The sequence below is a fragment of the Hippocampus bargibanti genome, linkage group LG10, assembly GCF_051943395.1.
Source record: "Hippocampus bargibanti isolate YZ-2025 linkage group LG10, ASM5194339v1, whole genome shotgun sequence".
Classification (NCBI taxonomy): domain Eukaryota; kingdom Metazoa; phylum Chordata; class Actinopteri; order Syngnathiformes; family Syngnathidae; genus Hippocampus; species Hippocampus bargibanti.
Genome location: NC_142743.1, coordinates 2,741,373 through 2,759,622, shown reverse-complemented (window position 1 = coordinate 2,759,622; position 18,250 = coordinate 2,741,373). Strand labels below are relative to the sequence as shown.

Below are 18,250 nucleotides of genomic sequence, written 5' to 3'. Positions count from 1 at the left end.
TCAGGTGGTCAGATAATCAATCAGGAGCATTAAAATGATCCTGATTATTTAAATTAGGTGTGTTGCTCCTGGGAGAAGTATATATATATATACAGTAAAGTCTCGTTATATCGATATCAGATATATCGATAGTCCCGGTTATATCGATACTATTTCTATGCACGCACAGAGAAAATCACATGCAAACAGGGTCGGATATATCGATAGTCCCGGTTATATCGATATTTTTTTGGACTCCCTTGAATATCGATATAACGAGACTTTACTGTGTATATATATATATATATATATATATATATATATATATATATATATATATATATATATATATATATATATATATATCCCCTGTGGCATGTAAATTTTCTCCTTGCGTTCATAGAAATAGTATCGCAATAAGCAGTACTATCGATATAACCGATATCGATATAACGAGACTTTACTGTATATACATACATATATATTAACAAAGGAAGCAGGTTGAGAAAGTGAATATATATATATATATATATATATATATATATATATATATATATATATATATATATATATATATATATATATATATATATATATAAAATTCTAGACTCCAGATTCAAATCACTTGGATGCCGCAGTTCTTCCAGGTGCACCATACCCAGACTGTAGTATTGCAGACTTCTGTCAAGCGGAAATTCCCTGACCCAGAATAATAAAAATGTATGCATTAAAATTGATGTTGATGAATAATTGATTCATAACAACAGTTATGTCAAGTTACGGTACACGGAAGCCATATTTGGCCCCCCAGCCGAATATTTGTGACCACTGATGTAGACTATTTACATGGTAACAAATGCCAACTATTTATCTGGGAACCAAGAACCTGTATTCTACAACAACAAAAAATCAACACACTCCTCTATTTGAGTCAAGAAACAGCATTTGTAATGACCACACAAAAGAATTTGGAGTCCTGATTACTGACTTTTTATTGATTTCCTGTATAATTGTCTGCCAAAAAGTATTTTTCGAGCAGAGTGTGGGGCTCAATTACAAAAAATCCTGTCTAAAAATAACTCTTCTGGATGGATAAGAGACATTCATTCAGTCCTTTACTAACTTTGATCTTGAAGGAAGGAAACGTCTCAGTCGGTGTATACTCCTGATCGTCAATAGGTGTATATGCTGCTTATGAGATAACATCACAGTGCACATAAGATGGTTTATTTTTTTCAGTGTATGACTAAAATCTTTTTTTTTTTTCAAAATGGAGGGTGGGTTAGACAGCACGAGTGTTTCTATGGGAGACCAAATGTAAACACAGTACCATAAAGCAGAGTGACATTAAAAGAACACTGCAGGGTGGTATATTTTCGTCACTGATAACTTCTCTATTCCCCAAAGTCAATGAATGGTTAGTTAGGGGGTTGCCACAAGATGACAAGTGAATGGTTCAGACCTAAAATGACTAACCATCAGCCCAGTTAAAGTATGCATCAATGCATATTATAATCGGGGTGTATCCTTTTTCTTCAGCGTAGTCCAAATGTTTTCATTTGTATGAGTTGACCAGTCTCTATACAGCCATGATGTTGTTCATTTCCCACCTTTGAGTAGTTTTACTAGGGTCGCAGTCTGATACAAACACTTTGCGGAGGAGGTCTGAGCGATCTAAACATTTTCCTGAAAAAGAAAAACAAATGCAAAGAAAGTTACTACTGTGATGCACGGGAAAATAAATAAAATCACACAGATACACACAATAGGCAAAGTCAGGGGCTGGCAACCCAAAATGTTGAAAGAGCTGTATTGGACCCAAAAAAGAATCTGTCTAGAGTCTCTAAAAAATTAAAGCCTGAAATAAGTCTGAAAATGTGTGAAGTGAATATATTGGGGAAGGATGCTGAGGAGAAAGGAAGGCCAAAGAGGAGGTTTATGGATGTTGTCAAAACTGCCAAAGTTATGGTTACAGCGTGAGAAATAAGAATTGGACTCAGGCTTGAATGCTCGTCGTCTTTGCAAACAACAGTGACGTCATTAAAATGCGTGCACGATCTTGGAGGGAATGTTTGCTAACTTTTTAAACTTAAGTAGCTGGTGTGAGAGAAGAGGTACACTCCAGTGCCAGGGTTTTTAGTCATTTTCCCTCAAATTGCACTACCCACAGAATATTGAGTTTTAGGACACAACGTGCAATAAGTTTAGAAACCTTAGCCCAGTGGTCTCAAACTCGCGTCCCGCGGACCAACTGCGCCCCCCAAAAGAATATTTTGCGGCCCGCCTTGATATGAAAGATTAATGTTAGTGCGGCCCGCATGATTGATATGAATGAAACTAGTGTGTGGAGCTGAACAAGTAGGCAAGAGAAGCCATGTTTAGGACAGTTCATGTTCAATGTTTTATTAACTCCCTGATCCACACAACCAGCATCGACAGCATCGACATTGGGATTTCATTTGGGCTTGAGAAATGTAGCCGGATGGTGACTAACAGAGGCAAGGTAGGCCAAACTGAACGGGACGCACTCCCTGAAGAAACAATAGCAGACATTGAAAACAGCGACAAAGTGTCGTCAAATGTGGCATATACCAAGGTGATGCACCCCCCCCCCCTGCTGTTCTGCATAGAACTGAACCCCCTCAGCCAAGTAATCACCAAGACAGGCTATGGATACCGCCTCAGAAATGGAGCTACGATGAGTCACCTCCTCTACATGGATGACATAAAGCTGTATGCTAAGAGTGAAAGGGACATAGACTCCCTGATCCACACAGACAGCATCAACAGCATCGACATTGGGATTTCATTCGGGCTCGAGAAATGTAGCCGGATGGTGACTAACAGAGGCAAGGTAGGCCAAACTGAACGGGACGCACTCCCTGAAGGAACAATAGCAGACATTGAAAACAGCGACAAGTACCTCGGTATACCACAAGCCAATGGCAAACTCAAACTGGCAACAAACTTTTGCTCTTATTTTTTACTTTTTCACCGCTCCCTATAACAGGGAAATCACTCGCACTCAGAATCCCATTGTGTACAGTCGAGACCAGCTACTAGCATGGGGAGCTAATAGCGGACTCGCGGCCGCCGCATCGGACATCCCCGACGAGTTGAAGAGGAGAAAACGAGGATGTCGGGCTGGGAAAGATCACCGCAAAAGAACGAGAAAATACCGACACATTCTCTCGTCCATCATCATGGGGAATGTGAGATCCCTCCCAAATAAAATGGACGAGCTGGCGGCGCTAACGCGGCACCAGAAGGAGTACCGACCGGGAAGCCAGCTTGCTACTCGTCACGGAGACATGGCTATCGGCTATCACTTCGGAAAATCACTTACAAACACCTCAACTTACAAACTTTTTGTCTTACAAACGTCAAATTTCTGAAAATTAAACCTTATAATAAGCACGATTTTCATAATACACACCCACCATGGCTGGCGGAGTGATCTTCGGCGGAAGCACACGACCGAACAGCACTCGAGGTTAAGTTACCAACAGTCCTTATGGAAGGTGACTCTCCTTCCATAAGCCTTCAACGACCATCAAAAAGGTAAATAAAACTTTATTTTACAGCACAGTTTATTTCTTTAATTACAGTCCTCATGTAATGCGCCTCTCTTTCCAAACAGCAATTCCCTTTGACCTTCGACCTCCAACGCCATTCCATCAAGCCATAAATGACCATCACAAATGTAAATAAAGTGACTTTATGATACAATTCAGTGTATTTCTTTCATTACAATACAATAGCACATTTATTATACATAGAATAAGGTATGTTGTGTGTAGTTTTAAGGCTTATTTAGTTGAAAAGTATATTTTATGGAAACCCGGGAACGGATTATTCCCATTTTAATGGTTTCCTATGGGAATTCTTTTTTTGAGATACACACTTTTCGCCTTACACACTCTGTCTGGGAACCAATTAAGTTCGTAAGTTGAGGTCTCACTGTTATTGTATTGCGGCTCAGTTAAGACCAATAATTTGCTTGTGCAACCCAAAATACTACGCCAGGTGGAAGGACATTGAAAGAACATTGTCATCAGAATCTGCAGAATCCCTGACAAATCAGGTGAAAGTGTTTGGCAACCCCTGGATTTCATTGTCACTCAAGACATGGGACAGGACAGTTGCTCAAAATCACTTGATAGAGGAAGTAAAGATCTTGAGATGGGTCACATTTGACCCAGATTTCATACCAAAAGACTGGGACACAAAATTTGAAAGATGGGGAACTCAAGGTTTAACAGCATTCTGCACATTTGGAAGCAGTTTGGTTGGGACAAAGAGGATTTTTATAAATACTATCAGGTCAGACACTACATCAAACAATACAGAGGGACATGACACAATCACGCTGGGAAAATATTCTAACTATTAAAATTATTTATGGAGGTTTATAGTAGCAGCTCGAACCGGAAACTCATCTGTAACATTACAAGGGGTTATAACAAATAAAGCAAAATTAACTGCATATAAAACAAAAACGGGAATGGGATGGCAACTTAGTCTTCAAGGACAACCGACACCATTTTTTTTGGTTTGCTAACTGACATCAGAAAACGTTTTATAGCTATCTAAAATATCTAACATACCCAAATCATGCAGGCTGACATTTTAAGTCAAATGCAAAACACCAATAAAAATGACTTAGTGTCCCAAAACTACTTCAAAATGACCTCGGAAATGGCAAGTTTCAGAAGGTCCCGCCCCCTTGTTCGTGACGTCACACAAGGACGTCTTGCCTTGCTCTAGAATCAAAACAATGGCTTCAGATTGGGAGAAGATGCTTTCTTGTTACTCATCCAGTTATGAAGATGATTCAAATAGTTCTGAAGAGGAAAGCATAAATGTTTGCAATCAATTAAAGAAGTCCTCCCGTATCAATTCGAGCCATCAGGACTCCAATGTAGCGTCCCAGAAAATGCACAAGATGGCGCACAAGCTCCGTTGAAAATGGGCTGATTTTTCTGCTGGGAATTTGTGTCAACTAGTATCAAATAGTAGTCTTGGTGCAACATACAACTATTCACCATCGCGTTATTTATGTGTTTTCCTTCTAATTTCGCCAACAAGACGGATCAACACGGTGTTTTCAGACCAAACAAAGTACCCAAAATGCGTTGTGTGTCGCATTCTCGGTCAGGGGTGTTCCCTCCGTGACGTCACGTCAGGAATCGTCACCAACTCGAAAACAAGACTTCCTGAATATTCAGCGCGAGTCTTAAAACGTAAAATATAGCTATATAAGGTATAAAAATACACTCAGTAGAAATCATTTGAAGTGATTTTACAAATTATGGACACAACTTGTCCGGAGGTGTCGGTTTTCCTTTAAATGAAGTTTGGGAAAATCTCTGTGAAATAAAATGTAAAACTTCAAGCTTGTGTCTGAGAGAGTTTTGTTGGAAAACGCTCATAAGATTTTTCATCACCTCAGCCCAAAAGAAACATTACACAAAGTCTTCAGCATGCTGGCGGCAATGTAGGTGCCTTGAAGCAAACCATTTTCATATATTTTGGGACTGTACATCCTTGGCACCATTTTGGAGGGAAGTACATAACATTTTTTTCAGATGGACATCCAGTTTAAATTTGAGTCCTCCATCACATCAGTAAATATTTCTAATAATACCAAATATTTATTTCAGATTCTAAGTGCGGCTAGTAGAAAGGCTATCCCAAGAAGGTGGTTAAAACCTGAAACACCTAACATCGAAGAATGGTTCGACAATCTATGATATGTATAAAATCGAGAGGATTACATTTGCTTTGAGATTGCAAGATTTTTTTTGAAAAGATGGGAAAGATGGATGAAGTATATCACAACAATAAGAACATCATTTGTTTAAGCACAGTACAACCCTCCATTCTTTGTCCTATTTGAGCTTACATTTAAACCCCTCATAACAGAATGTGTTATGAGTCAAAGAAACCCCCTCTTTTTTTCCCTTTTCTGTCTTTGTTTTCATTTTATTATATTATAAAAAATGGTACATAGTTGTATTATCAAATACATTTTTTATCCTTAGATGCTTTGGATTATTCACCTAGTTTTGGTCATTTTAAAATGGAACTATTCAGGCGTATTAACAGATGTAGAAGTGAGCTGTATGATTTTTTTTCTTTTCATTGACTATATGGACCTGTGAAACCATAAACTGTAAAAAAAAAAAAAAACATGGAAAGGAAGGCCCGCCTCCTCCATGCTCTTCACAGGCCGATTGGAGGCTGCATTTCTGTTGACCAATGTGCAACTTTTGCCCCATCGTGGGAAGGAAATACATCACATACAGTTTTGAAATTCACACACAAGATAAACTCGGGAACAGCGTTCTATGGCATATTTTTAATTCCCGAGTAAATCTGTCAATGGCAGCGAATGAGTTAAATTCATCCCAAAGAAGTACAGTCAATTTCCAAATATTTACCTGTTGGCACATGAGTGAAGCGATGGAGATCCTGAAAGAATGATAAAAAAAAGAGAGATTAAAAACAGTGGTGCATAATCTCAAAATATTTTTTTGTCATCACATATTGATTCGAACACAAAATATGGCAATAATAAACTATTTAAAAAATTTTGGTATTTAACTTTCAGAGTTCAACAGAGAAATACCTACCTATATTTATATGGTAGTCATCAAGAGTGAAACTAATGAAAACAGAAAATTAAACTAGGGCAGGAATGTCAAACACAAATTACCTGGTGACTAATGCGGCTACTCTGCTAAACCATTAGGACCGCCTCAACATTTTTTTTTCCATGTTGCTGCCCTGGGTGTTATGTGTGTGCACGTGTGTGTGAGAGTGAGACAGTGAGAGTGAGAGAGAGCGAGAGCAAGAGAGAGCGAGAGAGAGAGAGAGAGAGAGAGAGAGAGAGAGAGAGAGAGAGAGAGAGAGAGAGAGAGAGAGAGAGAGAGAGAGAGAAGTGAGAGAGAGAGAGAGAGTGAGAGAGAGAGAGAGAGAGAGAGAGAGAGAGAGAGAGCGAGAGAGAAAGGGATGGGGTGTCTGTGTGCCCATGTGTATGCTGTTGCTCGTTGCAGGAACACGTTTTCTGTTTGAGAGGTCGACCGAAATTATTATGGTTGAGGTAATGCAGGAGTCAGCAACCCAAAATGTTGAAAGAGCCATATCCGACCAAAAAAAACAAAACCAAAACAAAAATCTGTCAGACTTGCTAAAAATTAAAAGGGCATTGATTAGGGCATCCGTGTTCGTAGTCCAGTCCAATTTATTGTTAAGAATAACACCCAGGTACTTGTAGGAGGTCACCCTCTATATGTGCATGCCCTGGATGTTCAACGGTGCAGGTGAGGATTGTTTCCTGCAGAAATCCACAACCAATTTCTTGGTTTTCCTGGAATTGATCTGGAGGTGAGTCTGCAGGCACCGGTCCATGAGGTCCTTGGTCAGTACCCTGTACTCCAGATCATCTCCCTCTGTAATGAGGCCGACAATAGCTGAGTCATCAGAGAACTACTGAAGGTGGCAGGTTGGAGTGTTGTAATTAAATTCTGAGGTGTAGAGGGTTTGTAAAGTAATCTGTAATCCAAAGTGTGAGGTGGTTGTCCCCCAGGAGATTGGGCTGGATGGCGTTGAAGGCACTGGAAAAATCGAAGAAAGTGAACCTCACCAGGGGCGCAGCGCCGAGTGGAGGAGGTAGCAAATGGCGTCTTCCACACCGATGCTGGGCTGGTAGGCAAACTGTAGGTGGTCCAGTGATGAGTCCTGTGATGACCTCACCAGCTGTCGCAGGTGAGCGAGGACAAGATTATCCAGTGTCTTCATCACGTAAGATGTCAGCGGCAGCGTTCTGTACCTGTTGAGCTCCTTGGAGTGGGCGATCTTGGGCACTGGGACCAGGCATGACGTTTTCCACAGCTGTGGAACTCTGCCCAGCTTCAGGCTCAGGTTGAACATGTGCTGGACAATGACACACAGCAAGTTCGGACCTTCTGCCTTCCTCACTTTCAGTTGGTTCCTCACCTGCACGGTTGTGACAGACAGGAGCCAGGAAGCAGAGTGGCGACTGAGGGTGTTCTTTGCAGGAAGATGGTCGTGAGAGTGGGCAGGTTGGGGAAGTCCACAGTGAGAGTGGCTGCAGGAGCAGCTACAGGTGGAGTTGACGATAGGGTGGGGGCGACAGACGTCTCGTCAAAACCGATTGAAAAAGCGGTTTAATTCATCTGCCCAGTCCCTGTCTTTCTCCTTCAATCTCACTGGGCTTTTGTGGCCTCAGATGTTTTACAGGTCTTTTCCAGACACCAGCGACATTGCTGGCTTGTAGCTGCTGCTCCATTTTCATCCTGTAGGCCCTTTTGCGCTCTCTGATTCTTTCTCCTCAGTTAGTTCTTCACGGCTTTCAGTTCCTCTCTGTACCCCGACACATAGGCTATTTTCTTTTCCTTTAGTAGGGCCTTGATGTCAGAATAAATCCATGGTTTGTTGTTGGAAAAACACCGCACAGTCCCGGTGGGTATAGTGTTTCATTTACAAAAGTTTATGTAGTCTGTGTCGGTGAGTGAATCAATGTCCTCCCGATGAATCTCAGTGAAGAGCTCCCACCTGGTTGAATCAAAGCAGTTCCGCAGAGCCCCTTTAGCCTCAGTGGACAATCATCTGACCGTGCGGGTCACAAATAGTTTCCTGTGCACCAGGGGTTTGTACACAGGCTGGAGATACACCATATTGTTGTCTGCTCTTCCAAGAGGGGGTAGGGGGAGGGTTTTTACACAACCTTAGCATTTGAATATAATTAGTCCAATATGTTATTATCTCTGGGAGCACAGGTCACATATTGTATGAATGTTGGGAGGGAGGATTGCAGGAAGACAAGGTTGAAGTCCACAGAGATGGGGGACCGAGTTTGCAGCTTGTTTAAACAGTATTGAGGGCATCAGAGGCTGTGTCGCCATTTGCCGTTGGGGGAATGTACGCCATCACAGCTTTGACATGTGAGAATTCCCGCTGAAAATAATGCGGCCGGATGCTAACGGCTAGCAGCTCAATGTCCCGAGTGCAGAGTTTTTCTTTGACTGTGATGTGCCCAGGATTGCACCGTTTGTCATTCACAAACACAGCAACACCCCTTCCTTTCTGCTTACCGCTGCCTGCATTCCTGTCCGCTCGTACGCGATGGAAGTCTTCCAGCTTAGCGTGTGTGTACAGAGTGATTGACGTTAGCCATGTCTCCGCGACGAGTAGGAAACTGGCCTCCCGATACTCCCTCTGGTGTTGCGTTAGTGGCGCTAGCTCGTCCATCTTGTTCTGTCGTGATCTTGTACTCCCCACAATGATGGACGGGAGAAGATGTCTGTACTTTCTCCTCCTACTGCAGCGATCTTTCCACGCCCGTCATCCCCGTTTTCTCATCCTCAGCTCGTGAAGATCACGTGAAGTGGTTTCCCCGTTCACAGGAGCGGCAAAAAAATAAAACATAGTGGCGATGAGCTAAAGTGAAGATGCCCATCTCCTCCCTGTAGGTTTCAGGTTTAAATGAAATAGTAGAAGGGAAAGGGGAAGGAGCTGCTGCAGAGGCAGCCGCACAGGGGGGGGGGGGGGGGGGGGGGGGGGCAATCATAGAATTTAGACGGAGCGACGGACGAACAGACAGCGATATATATATATATACAGTAAAGTCTCGTTATATCGATATCGGATATATCGATAGTCCCGGTTATATTGATACTATTTCTATGCACGCACGGAGAAAATTACATGCAAACAGGGTCGGATATATCGATAGTCCCGGTTATATCGATATTTTTTTCGGACTCCCTTGAATATCGATATAACGAGACTTTACTGTATATATATATATATATATATATATATATATATATGAAAGAGGGCGATATAGATAGAGATAGAGACAGAGAGAGAGATAGAGATATAGAGAGCTAGATAGAAACAGAGAGAGCTAGACAGACAGACAGACAGACAGATAGATAGATAGATAGATAGAAGGTAGTGTTGAGTTGAGATATACGTACTTATCTACATTCTGACTACTGTCATGGTACCCTAAGAAAGACATCGAAGACCCAAATCAACTCAACTCGGGTGCTCATCTCTTGGACTTTTTGGGTACGGTAACAGATAGATTGGCTGAATAAAACAATCTGAAATGGTTAAGTCCCATCATTTTCCATTAAAAATATCATGCTTAGATCGCTGCATTACGCAGTGGGGTAATAAATGTGTTGTTTTCACCTTGAAATACTTCCATTCAGTGTACTGTTTCTGGCCACAATGTGTGATGATGATATCCCCCTTATCATTTCCTCTGGTCAGACACTGGTCATACTGCATCAGCTGGTTAGCTTCATTGATACGGAACAGCTATTTTCAAAACACATAAAAACAATGGATACATTAATCCAAGACCGACATCAGTTACTTGGAGCTAATTTCAACAAAAAAAATAATAATTGGAATTTACTTTAAAATGTACCAGAATAGTTGTTTTTTTCAACAGTAGGTAGCACGAGAGACATTTTATGTTTATTGTTTTTGACATATTTTAAAAAATCTAATTTTCCACTCGGTCTTATGTCAAAGTCAAAGTCAGCTTTATTGTCAAATATGCTAATATGCATGACATACAGCTCAGATGAAATTACTGTCCTCTCGGACCCAGCGTGGAAGGCACTTATAATGACTTTAACAAACATAATAAACACGAAAATGCCAATTTGCTGGGAGAGGGGCGCCGCTGCGTGTTCACGCGCGGTGCGTGTGCAAAATAAGTTTTTGTGCATGTTTAGTTCTGCAAAAATATGATTCATTTTGGAAAAAAACAAAAACAAAAAACAATAGAGATTTCACAGCAGACAGTCATATAATCATAAAAAATACTAATACTACTAATATTAATAATAACAATTTTCATGGAAAAACAATGGTGATCACTCACCAATTGATTATGGGCAGTAAAAAAAAAAGCAAGAAACATTTTTTATTGTCAGGATTTTTCTTTTAATGGATGAAAAATGCTAGCATTCAATTCTGAGAAAAAAATGATTCATTGATTCTGATGCCTTTGTGTCTAGCTGCCGTATAAAAATGTATCTGATTGTGAATAATATTAGTGTAAATATTTATCAAAATGTGAAATTGCACACAAGAGGCCCAACAAAAATATCAATATAGTATTGCATGATTTAACTGCAAAAAATGATTAAAACTGGTCACAAATCAGGATGTTTAAAATAAACAAATAAATAAAAAGAATGTCATATTGGAGGCTTTCTGTGCCATTATTTATTTTTTACTTCAAGATGGCGCCGCGAGAGTGGCTGTCTTTCAAGAAGCACCTGTATTTTGTGATTGCTACTGTGAAATGTGCATTTATCCACTGTGAGACAAAGAAGGGCTAATCTAATCTAATTAATAAACTGGTATCAACGTATCGCTGCTGAAATTTCATCTTTGTAGTGTAGGATGAGTCATTTATAGCTGCTTGAAGGTGTAGTTTTTTGTTGTTTTTTTTTTCCTGTGAGTTTCTTAAAGAACGTTCACATTTTGAACAAAAGTTGCTTTTCTGAAAAAAATCATGACATGCCTTCTTTTCTCCTAAATTAAACAGTGATCATTCACAAACAGCCACCGTTCAATATTTTTGATCCAGGATTGGGCAAATGATGGTCATGGTCTTCAATTTTTGCGTAGTAATAGATAATTTATAGGTTCCAGAATTTTTGTGTGCATGCAACTGTGTGATCTGTGTGGATTTTGTTTTTGACATGACAGAAATCGAGACCATGCATTTAAGATACAGCAATGGTATATTTACCTGATTGCCACCCATTCTATGGCATGGTCCAGTTTCCACATTCCCTCCATTTGAGTGTCCCATACTGTCAATACAGTAACTCGTCTCAAAGCCCCGAATCTACACACAAACACACATGCATACAAATAAGTGACACTTTATATCATATACTGCAGGGGTCGGGAACCTATGGCTTGCGAGCCATATATGGCTCTTTTGATGATTGCATATGGCTCGCCGATAAAACTAAATACATATTCTCGCTTTTTCGCTGTTCATTAACTGTTGGGGTTGCAGTTGGCAGAAAGCGCAATTTTTATTGTATGACACTGACCTAGGTTGGCGGAAAGCGCAATTTTGATTGGTTGATACTGTCCGTCATGTTGAAACAGGTAAATGACCCTTTAAATGAGCCAGATGAGTACACTTCATCTTGAATGCACCGGAGGTTTCGCCTTTGAGAAGACAAAAGGTTCTGATTCTAATTTGCAATGAAACAATACCATCGATGAAACAGTCAAATGTCAGTGACATTTTAACAAGCCCCATGTTAACGTTAGCATCAATATACTTCTGCGAGAAGTATATTGCAGATAGCAAGTGTGGCAGCTTATGAGCCGCTTGCAGACTAGCTAACAGTAACTTCGTCGATTAACCCGGCAAGCTGGATTTTTAGCAATCACGAAGAACGGAAAACCATTCATGTTAACGGTGAGTACTATCACAAAGTTATTTTAAATAATACATTCTGGCATTTTGTTAAAAATTGGCCACGCGTGCGTGCTTGCATGTGTGAGTTTGTGTGTGTGCGTGTGCATGTTCTCGTTTGAGCGCTCCGGTGGGGACATCAATCTGATTGCACGCAGCCCGGTGGGGACTGATGTACCCGTGGGGACCTAAAATGAGGTCCCCACGGGCAAATTGCTCTGAGAGGCTTCAAACCATGTTTTAAAGACGTTTCATGGCATTTCCTAAAGTGTTCCCACGGCGGCATTCCAGAGCAAAAAACTGTGAGTGTATGCGGCCCTAATGTGGCAGACTGGTGTACGCCAGGGATGTGTCCTCGCACCAGTCCTGTTCAACATCTTCCTCCTGTGTGACACTGTAGCTCCATTAGATGATCGAGAAGAACAGTGGGGTTACCATAGATTTCCGGCTTGATGGAAATCTATTCAACATCAGGAAGCTCCAGGCAGTCACGAAAGTGAGATCAGAGCAAGTCATCGAACTGCAATATGCAGATGACTGTGCAGTTGTGGCCCACACACCAGAAGCACTACAAGCTAGTCTCTCGGCTGCTGCAGATGCCTATGGTAGACTGGGCCTCTCTGTCAATGTGGAAAAGACTGAGGTAATCTGTCAGTGGGCATCCATTCCTCCAGTTCATCCACCAACATTCACCATCTCCAATAAGCAACTAGCAATAGTGGACTCTTTCAAATACCTGGGCAGCTTTCTCTCTGATGACTGCAGCATCGACAGAGAGATACAAAACCGGATCAAACAGGCATCAGCATGTTTTGGCAGACTGAGGAGGAGGGTCTTTCAAAACAAAGATCTCAAACTCCACACCAAGACTGCAGTTTATGGGGCTGTTGTTGTGTCAACCCTCCTCTATAGCTGGAAGCATGGACCCTGTACAGTTGCCACCTCAGGATGCTTGAGGCCTTCCACATCAAGTGCCTACAATGCATCCTTGGGCTATCCTGGAGAGACAGAGTCCCCCACACTGAAATACTCTACAAAACCAACTGCACCAGTGTGGAAGCTACAGTCACCCAGCACCAACTTCGCTGGCTAGGCCATGTGATCAGGATGCCAGAAGAACGCTTTCCACGTAAGGTGCTTTATGGCAAGCTCCATCTCGGCCGGCGCCTGGCAGGAGGCCCCAAAAACGCTATAAAGACCAGCTGAAGACTGCCATGAAAAAATGCAGCCTGAACCCGACCGACCCAGCTGGAGGACATTCACCCCACCAGACCGGTTTAATGAAGGATTTTGTTGTTTTATAAGAATCGCTTCTTTTACCCCCCTTTCAAACCATCTACGTTCTTTCGCTAAGATTTTAACCTCATAAAAAAAATAAAAGAAGCGATTCTTATAAAACAACAAAATCCTTCATTAAATCGGTCTGGTGGGGTGAGGTTCAATTTGGATCGTTCATACAATAGCCTGCTCAGGCAAAACAGGTTAGGCAACTTTCGTAATGCTGATGAGGTGATACCGGTGGGAGTGGGGCAAATAGGCCAGTCGTTAGTCAGGAATGTAGGAACAATCAGTGGGGCCACAGGGAGGGGTCCCCTGCCCCCCTCAACCTGAGAGTAGGGACCTATCATAGCTGTGTCCGGCGTCACCATGTCTGGACATTAGGGATATATAAATAGGGCCGACACGACCAGTCAGACTTTAGTTCGCTGACGAAGCCTCTTGGATAGGAGGCGAAACGTCCGAAACCTTCAAATTTGTACAGATGACGGTTGAAGAAACCTTCTCATCGATGGACCACTCCTGTACGACTGAGAGCTTACACAGACGTATTCTCTGTTGGGCCTTTTTCAGGATAGAGTTGGTGTTGACCTCCCACTTCATGTCCTGGGAGGCTGTGATTCCCAGGAACTTGAAGGTCTCAACGGTTGACACAAGGCAGTTGGATAGTGTGAGGGGTAGCTGTGGTGATGGATGTTTCCTGAAGTCCACGATCATCTCAACTGTCTTGAGCGTGTTCAGCTCCAGGTTGTGACGGCTGCACCAGAGCTCCAGCTGCTCCACTTGTTGTCGGTACGCAGACTTGTCGGCGTCTTTGATGAGACCGATGACCGTGGTGTCGTCTGCGAACTTTATGAATTTGACAGCTGGGTGCGTTGAGGTGCAGTCGTTCGTGTAGAGAGAGAAGAGCAATGGAGAGTGGACGCATCCCTGCGGGGCTCCAGTGCTCGTGGTTCGTGTTGTGGATGATATATTTCCCAGTCTGACCTGTTGTGTCCGTCCTGTCAGGAAGCTGAGGGTCCACTGGCAGAGCGTAGGGGACACACCAAGCTGGAGAAGTTTGGGGATGAGGAGTTCTGGGATGATGGTATTGAACGCAGAGCTGTAGTCCACAAACAGGATCCTTGCGTAGGTTCCTGTATTGTCAAGGTGGTCGAGGATGTGGTGCAGTCCGATGTTGACTGCATCCTCCACAGACCTCTTTGCCCGGTAGGCAAACTGAAGAGGATCTAGCAGAGGTCCGGTGATGTTCTTTAGGTGGTTCAGCACGAGGCGTTCAAAGGACTTCATGACCACAGATGTCAGAGCAACAGGTCTATAGTCGTTCAATCCCGAGGGTGCTGGTTTCTTTGGAACTGGGACGATAGTAGATTGTTTGAAGCAGGATGGGACTTCACACTGCTCCAAGGATCTGTTGAATTATCTAGTGGCTTGTGAATGTGTTATCATTTGATGTATAAAAACTACAAAACTGTTACAAAACAGACCAATGATGACTTTAGACAGCACTGGCCTGTGTCTTAACTTTTGGAGGAATATTAATTCACTGTCTCATTTTATATAGGGAAGGAATAAGTAAAAATGAAAGTAAAAAAGTGGACAGAAGAAGCAATCCACGCTGTGGAGAAAACCTTGATGGACTCCATCAGGTCTCGCAAGGTTCCAGGCAAAGACGAATGCATGAACTGCATTAAGGCTTCACCAGAAGATTTGAAAGGGAGAACTTGGAAGGGAGTTAAATATTTCGTGAAAAACCGCATTGAAAAATTAATGAACGCAGGTAGGTTTGAAACTAAAGTAAGGTTAGGTTTGGGAGCTGGAACAATGAATTGTTTTTATGTATGTTTTATGTGTCATGTGCACTTGTTTCTGGCACATTTCAATACAACACAGAGACAACAGAAAAAAAACCATCTTGTGACTGTAAAGTGACCTTGAGAGTTTTGAAAGGCGCTTAGAAATGAAATGGATTATTATAATAGATTTAATTTCAACATATTGAGTGTTTTTTTTCTGGAATATTTGTCGACTTAACATCTGGACACACCGATTTTGTCCAGCACTTTTATTTCAATCTTGAACGTTTTACACGTAGTTGTTAAAATGAAAGCAATTTGTATTTATTTTCTTACCACAATGTCTTGAATGTTTGAAATTTTAGGCTGCCATTGAAATTGGTACGTGAGCAGTGTTCATTTACTTGATTCTCTTCAATCTATTTTATAATATGTGCCCAAGTAGGCAACCTTCAGAAAGTGCTCTGATGAGCCTTGCTTTTTTTGTTGTTTTTGTCTTGTTTTGTGTTTTCTTTTATCACTTTGTGTTGTTGTGCGTCGTGTGGAACGGATACGGATTGTTTTTCAGCATTTTTGGCCTCAACATTCATCATGGAGGAGACTGTGCTGAGCAGTTGCGCCTTTTTGGCAGCATGAATATGCCAGTACTGTTTTTGATTGTGAGGAAAGTCGGTGCCATTTGACTGTCATCGCTGGACAGCTCTGGGGCGATTGTGCTTTTTTGAGCCTGTAATGGGCAGCATCTTCACAGCCCCGCTTTGTTCAGCGGAAAGGTCGGTGCTGTTGGACAGTCTGCGGCTGGATGGATACATGGCTTGAGGAGCCCGCGATAAGAAGGAAGGCGCGTCATCGCAGAGCTCCGATGCGTATATGGAACTGTCGCAGTTGGAATTGAAGCGGATTTATGAGGGACAGGAGATGTGAGACAATCTCTTTTCATCAATGGATGCTACAGCTGCGTGTTTGATTTCACATTTAGCTTGTAGTCGACGTGCACATTCCACCATGATGTCCCTGATCCACTGGTGAAGAGACACTTTGATCCTCTCCTCTTTCATCTGGAACTGCTTTATGTAACAAAGAGGTTACAGAAAGTGCTTAAGAATGAATGTGTTGTCATGTTCTTGAATTTTTTTTGTTTTTTTGACTTCAAGACGGCGCCGCGAGAGTGGCTGCCTTTCCAGCAGCTTCTGTATTTTGCTTTTCTACTTTAATTTCTTTCATAACTTTGTTGCTGTGAAATGTAAATTTCTCCACTGCGAGACTAATAAAGGCAAATCCAATCCAATAAATATGCATGAAAAAGTATGTTTGTTCGAGCAACTTAGATTGAAAGTTGAGACAAAACATTGTCATTTAGGTCCGATCTGCACAGGTTATTAGTCACTATGTAATTAAAAGACAAGAGCTATTTTCCATAGATTAAACATAAAAATCAAAAAACTACACAAAGAGCACACCAAGTCTTAAAACTCAGCACATTTATGAAACAAAAATTTGCTGGCAGCACCAGATTGGGGGTTCACTGATTCGTCAGATGTAGTGTATTGCAAAAGTTTGTACTGGTTATTTGATCTGAACATTTTTCTGGGGGATTTAGACAAAATAAAAACAATTCAATTGATTCATCTGAAAATGTTGACGAGGTGGAATTGTTTTCCTTGGGTTTAATAGGGAATTATTTATTATTTATTATTATGTGACTGGAAGATAACACATCTTAAAGGACTTTGACGTTCTGTTTGTGATGTGATGAGGGAAAGAGATTCCCATTTTACGGTAAGATCAGAGCGTTGTCATCAAATGGTGAGTATAGTTTTTGCTTTTTTGAATGTTGCTGTGCCAATGACCATTTTGTGTTTGGGAGCCTTTTACTTAGCGCATTGCTTGTTCTGTAGCCACAAAGGGACAAGCCCGAATAAATACAGAGGGTTGTGTCAGGAAGGTCATCCGACGTAAAAGCTTGGCCTAAACAAACATGCGGATTAAACCTCTAAAGATGGAGGACACTGATTTGCTGTGGCGACCCTCTTGAAGGGAAAAGCCGAAAGGAAAAGAAGACCAATGGGTAATTCACAGATAAATAATAAAGAATAGCACATTGAAAAGTCCAATACTGGATGCAGTTAAACTTTTGGTTGTGACAGAACCTGGCAGACCTACATCTGGTGCTTGATTATTCTGTCGGATATAGTGTCAGAAAATAGGAGGGGGCTTGGACCCAGTTGTACATGTGAACAAAATATTTCACAATTTATGTGTTCAAAATTTAGAATTGTCAAAAATATATGATCATGGCTCTTGCAAAACAATTGCTGACCTTACAGGCTCTAAATATTGTCTCTTGAAAAAAAATAAGCGCCACGTGCTGGTAGTTTTGGTTTGATGTGATTTGTTAATTCCCCACGGAGTTGCGAAAATCCTGGAAAAATTCAATCAAGAATTATGCCATTTTAAAGTGATTTCTGAGTGAGCACAGGCTCAAAAAATTTGGGTCCTAAAATCAAATTTTTATGAGTTTCATAAAAATGTTTTTTTCATGTTTGAAATTGGGTTCCCACGGGTCAAAGCTTTTGCACAGCATGTCCCCACCATGTAGCAAAAACGCGTATGCGTGTGTGCGTGCGTGCATGCTCCGTGTTTGTGGTTCTCACTGAATAACATTTCTAAATGTTTTACTTTTATGGCTCTCTTAGTCAAA

General features: G+C 41.5%; 2 protein-coding genes across 4 annotated transcripts in view; both read right to left on the bottom strand.

Annotated features, from left to right (window-relative positions):
- Nucleotides 1-953: 953 nt before the first annotated feature.
- The window catches only part of galnt7 (UDP-N-acetyl-alpha-D-galactosamine: polypeptide N-acetylgalactosaminyltransferase 7), a 67,058-nt gene continuing 49,761 nt past the window's right edge, over nucleotides 954-18,250 (bottom strand). For both annotated transcript variants that reach the window (XM_089005676.1, XM_089005677.1), the window contains 4 exons: nucleotides 11,789-11,887; nucleotides 10,207-10,335; nucleotides 6,423-6,453; nucleotides 954-1,665 (listed from right to left, as the gene is read on the bottom strand). In XM_089005676.1, the coding sequence (XP_088861802.1) occupies nucleotides 1,559-1,665; nucleotides 6,423-6,453; nucleotides 10,207-10,335; nucleotides 11,789-11,887 (366 nt within the window). In that variant the 3' untranslated portion in view covers nucleotides 954-1,558. The remainder of the gene's footprint in view (nucleotides 1,666-6,422; nucleotides 6,454-10,206; nucleotides 10,336-11,788; nucleotides 11,888-18,250) is intronic.
- On the bottom strand, nucleotides 6,947-9,086 carry LOC148892069 (uncharacterized). Of its 2 annotated transcripts, none has more exons than XR_016116163.1 (3): nucleotides 7,981-9,086; nucleotides 7,814-7,917; nucleotides 6,947-7,722 (listed from the first exon to the last, which is right to left on the bottom strand). XR_016116163.1 is itself a non-coding variant. In XM_089005687.1 (3 exons), exons 1-3 carry the CDS (start codon nucleotides 7,912-7,914, stop codon nucleotides 7,270-7,272), a joined length of 360 nt encoding a protein of 119 aa, XP_088861813.1. In that variant the 5' UTR covers nucleotides 7,915-9,086; the 3' UTR covers nucleotides 6,947-7,269. The 2 variants fall into 2 exon arrangements, 1 of the variants encoding a protein (XP_088861813.1); XM_089005687.1 differs by having other exon boundaries at nucleotides 6,947-7,433; nucleotides 7,628-7,722; nucleotides 7,814-9,086.

Bases quoted from the DNA above. Each gene is read 5' to 3' on its own strand.
- LOC148892069 (XM_089005687.1), bottom strand. From the start codon at position 7,914: ATGTTCAACCTGAGCCTGAAGCTGGGCAGAGTTCCACAGCTGTGGAAA. The intron at 7,723-7,813 runs GTACAGAACGCT...AGGTCATCACAG, and splicing joins CACTCCAAGGAGCTCAACAG to GACTCATCACTGGACCACCT. The intron at 7,434-7,627 runs GTGAGGTTCACT...GCCTCATTACAG, and splicing joins CACTCGGCGCTGCGCCCCTG to AGGGAGATGATCTGGAGTAC.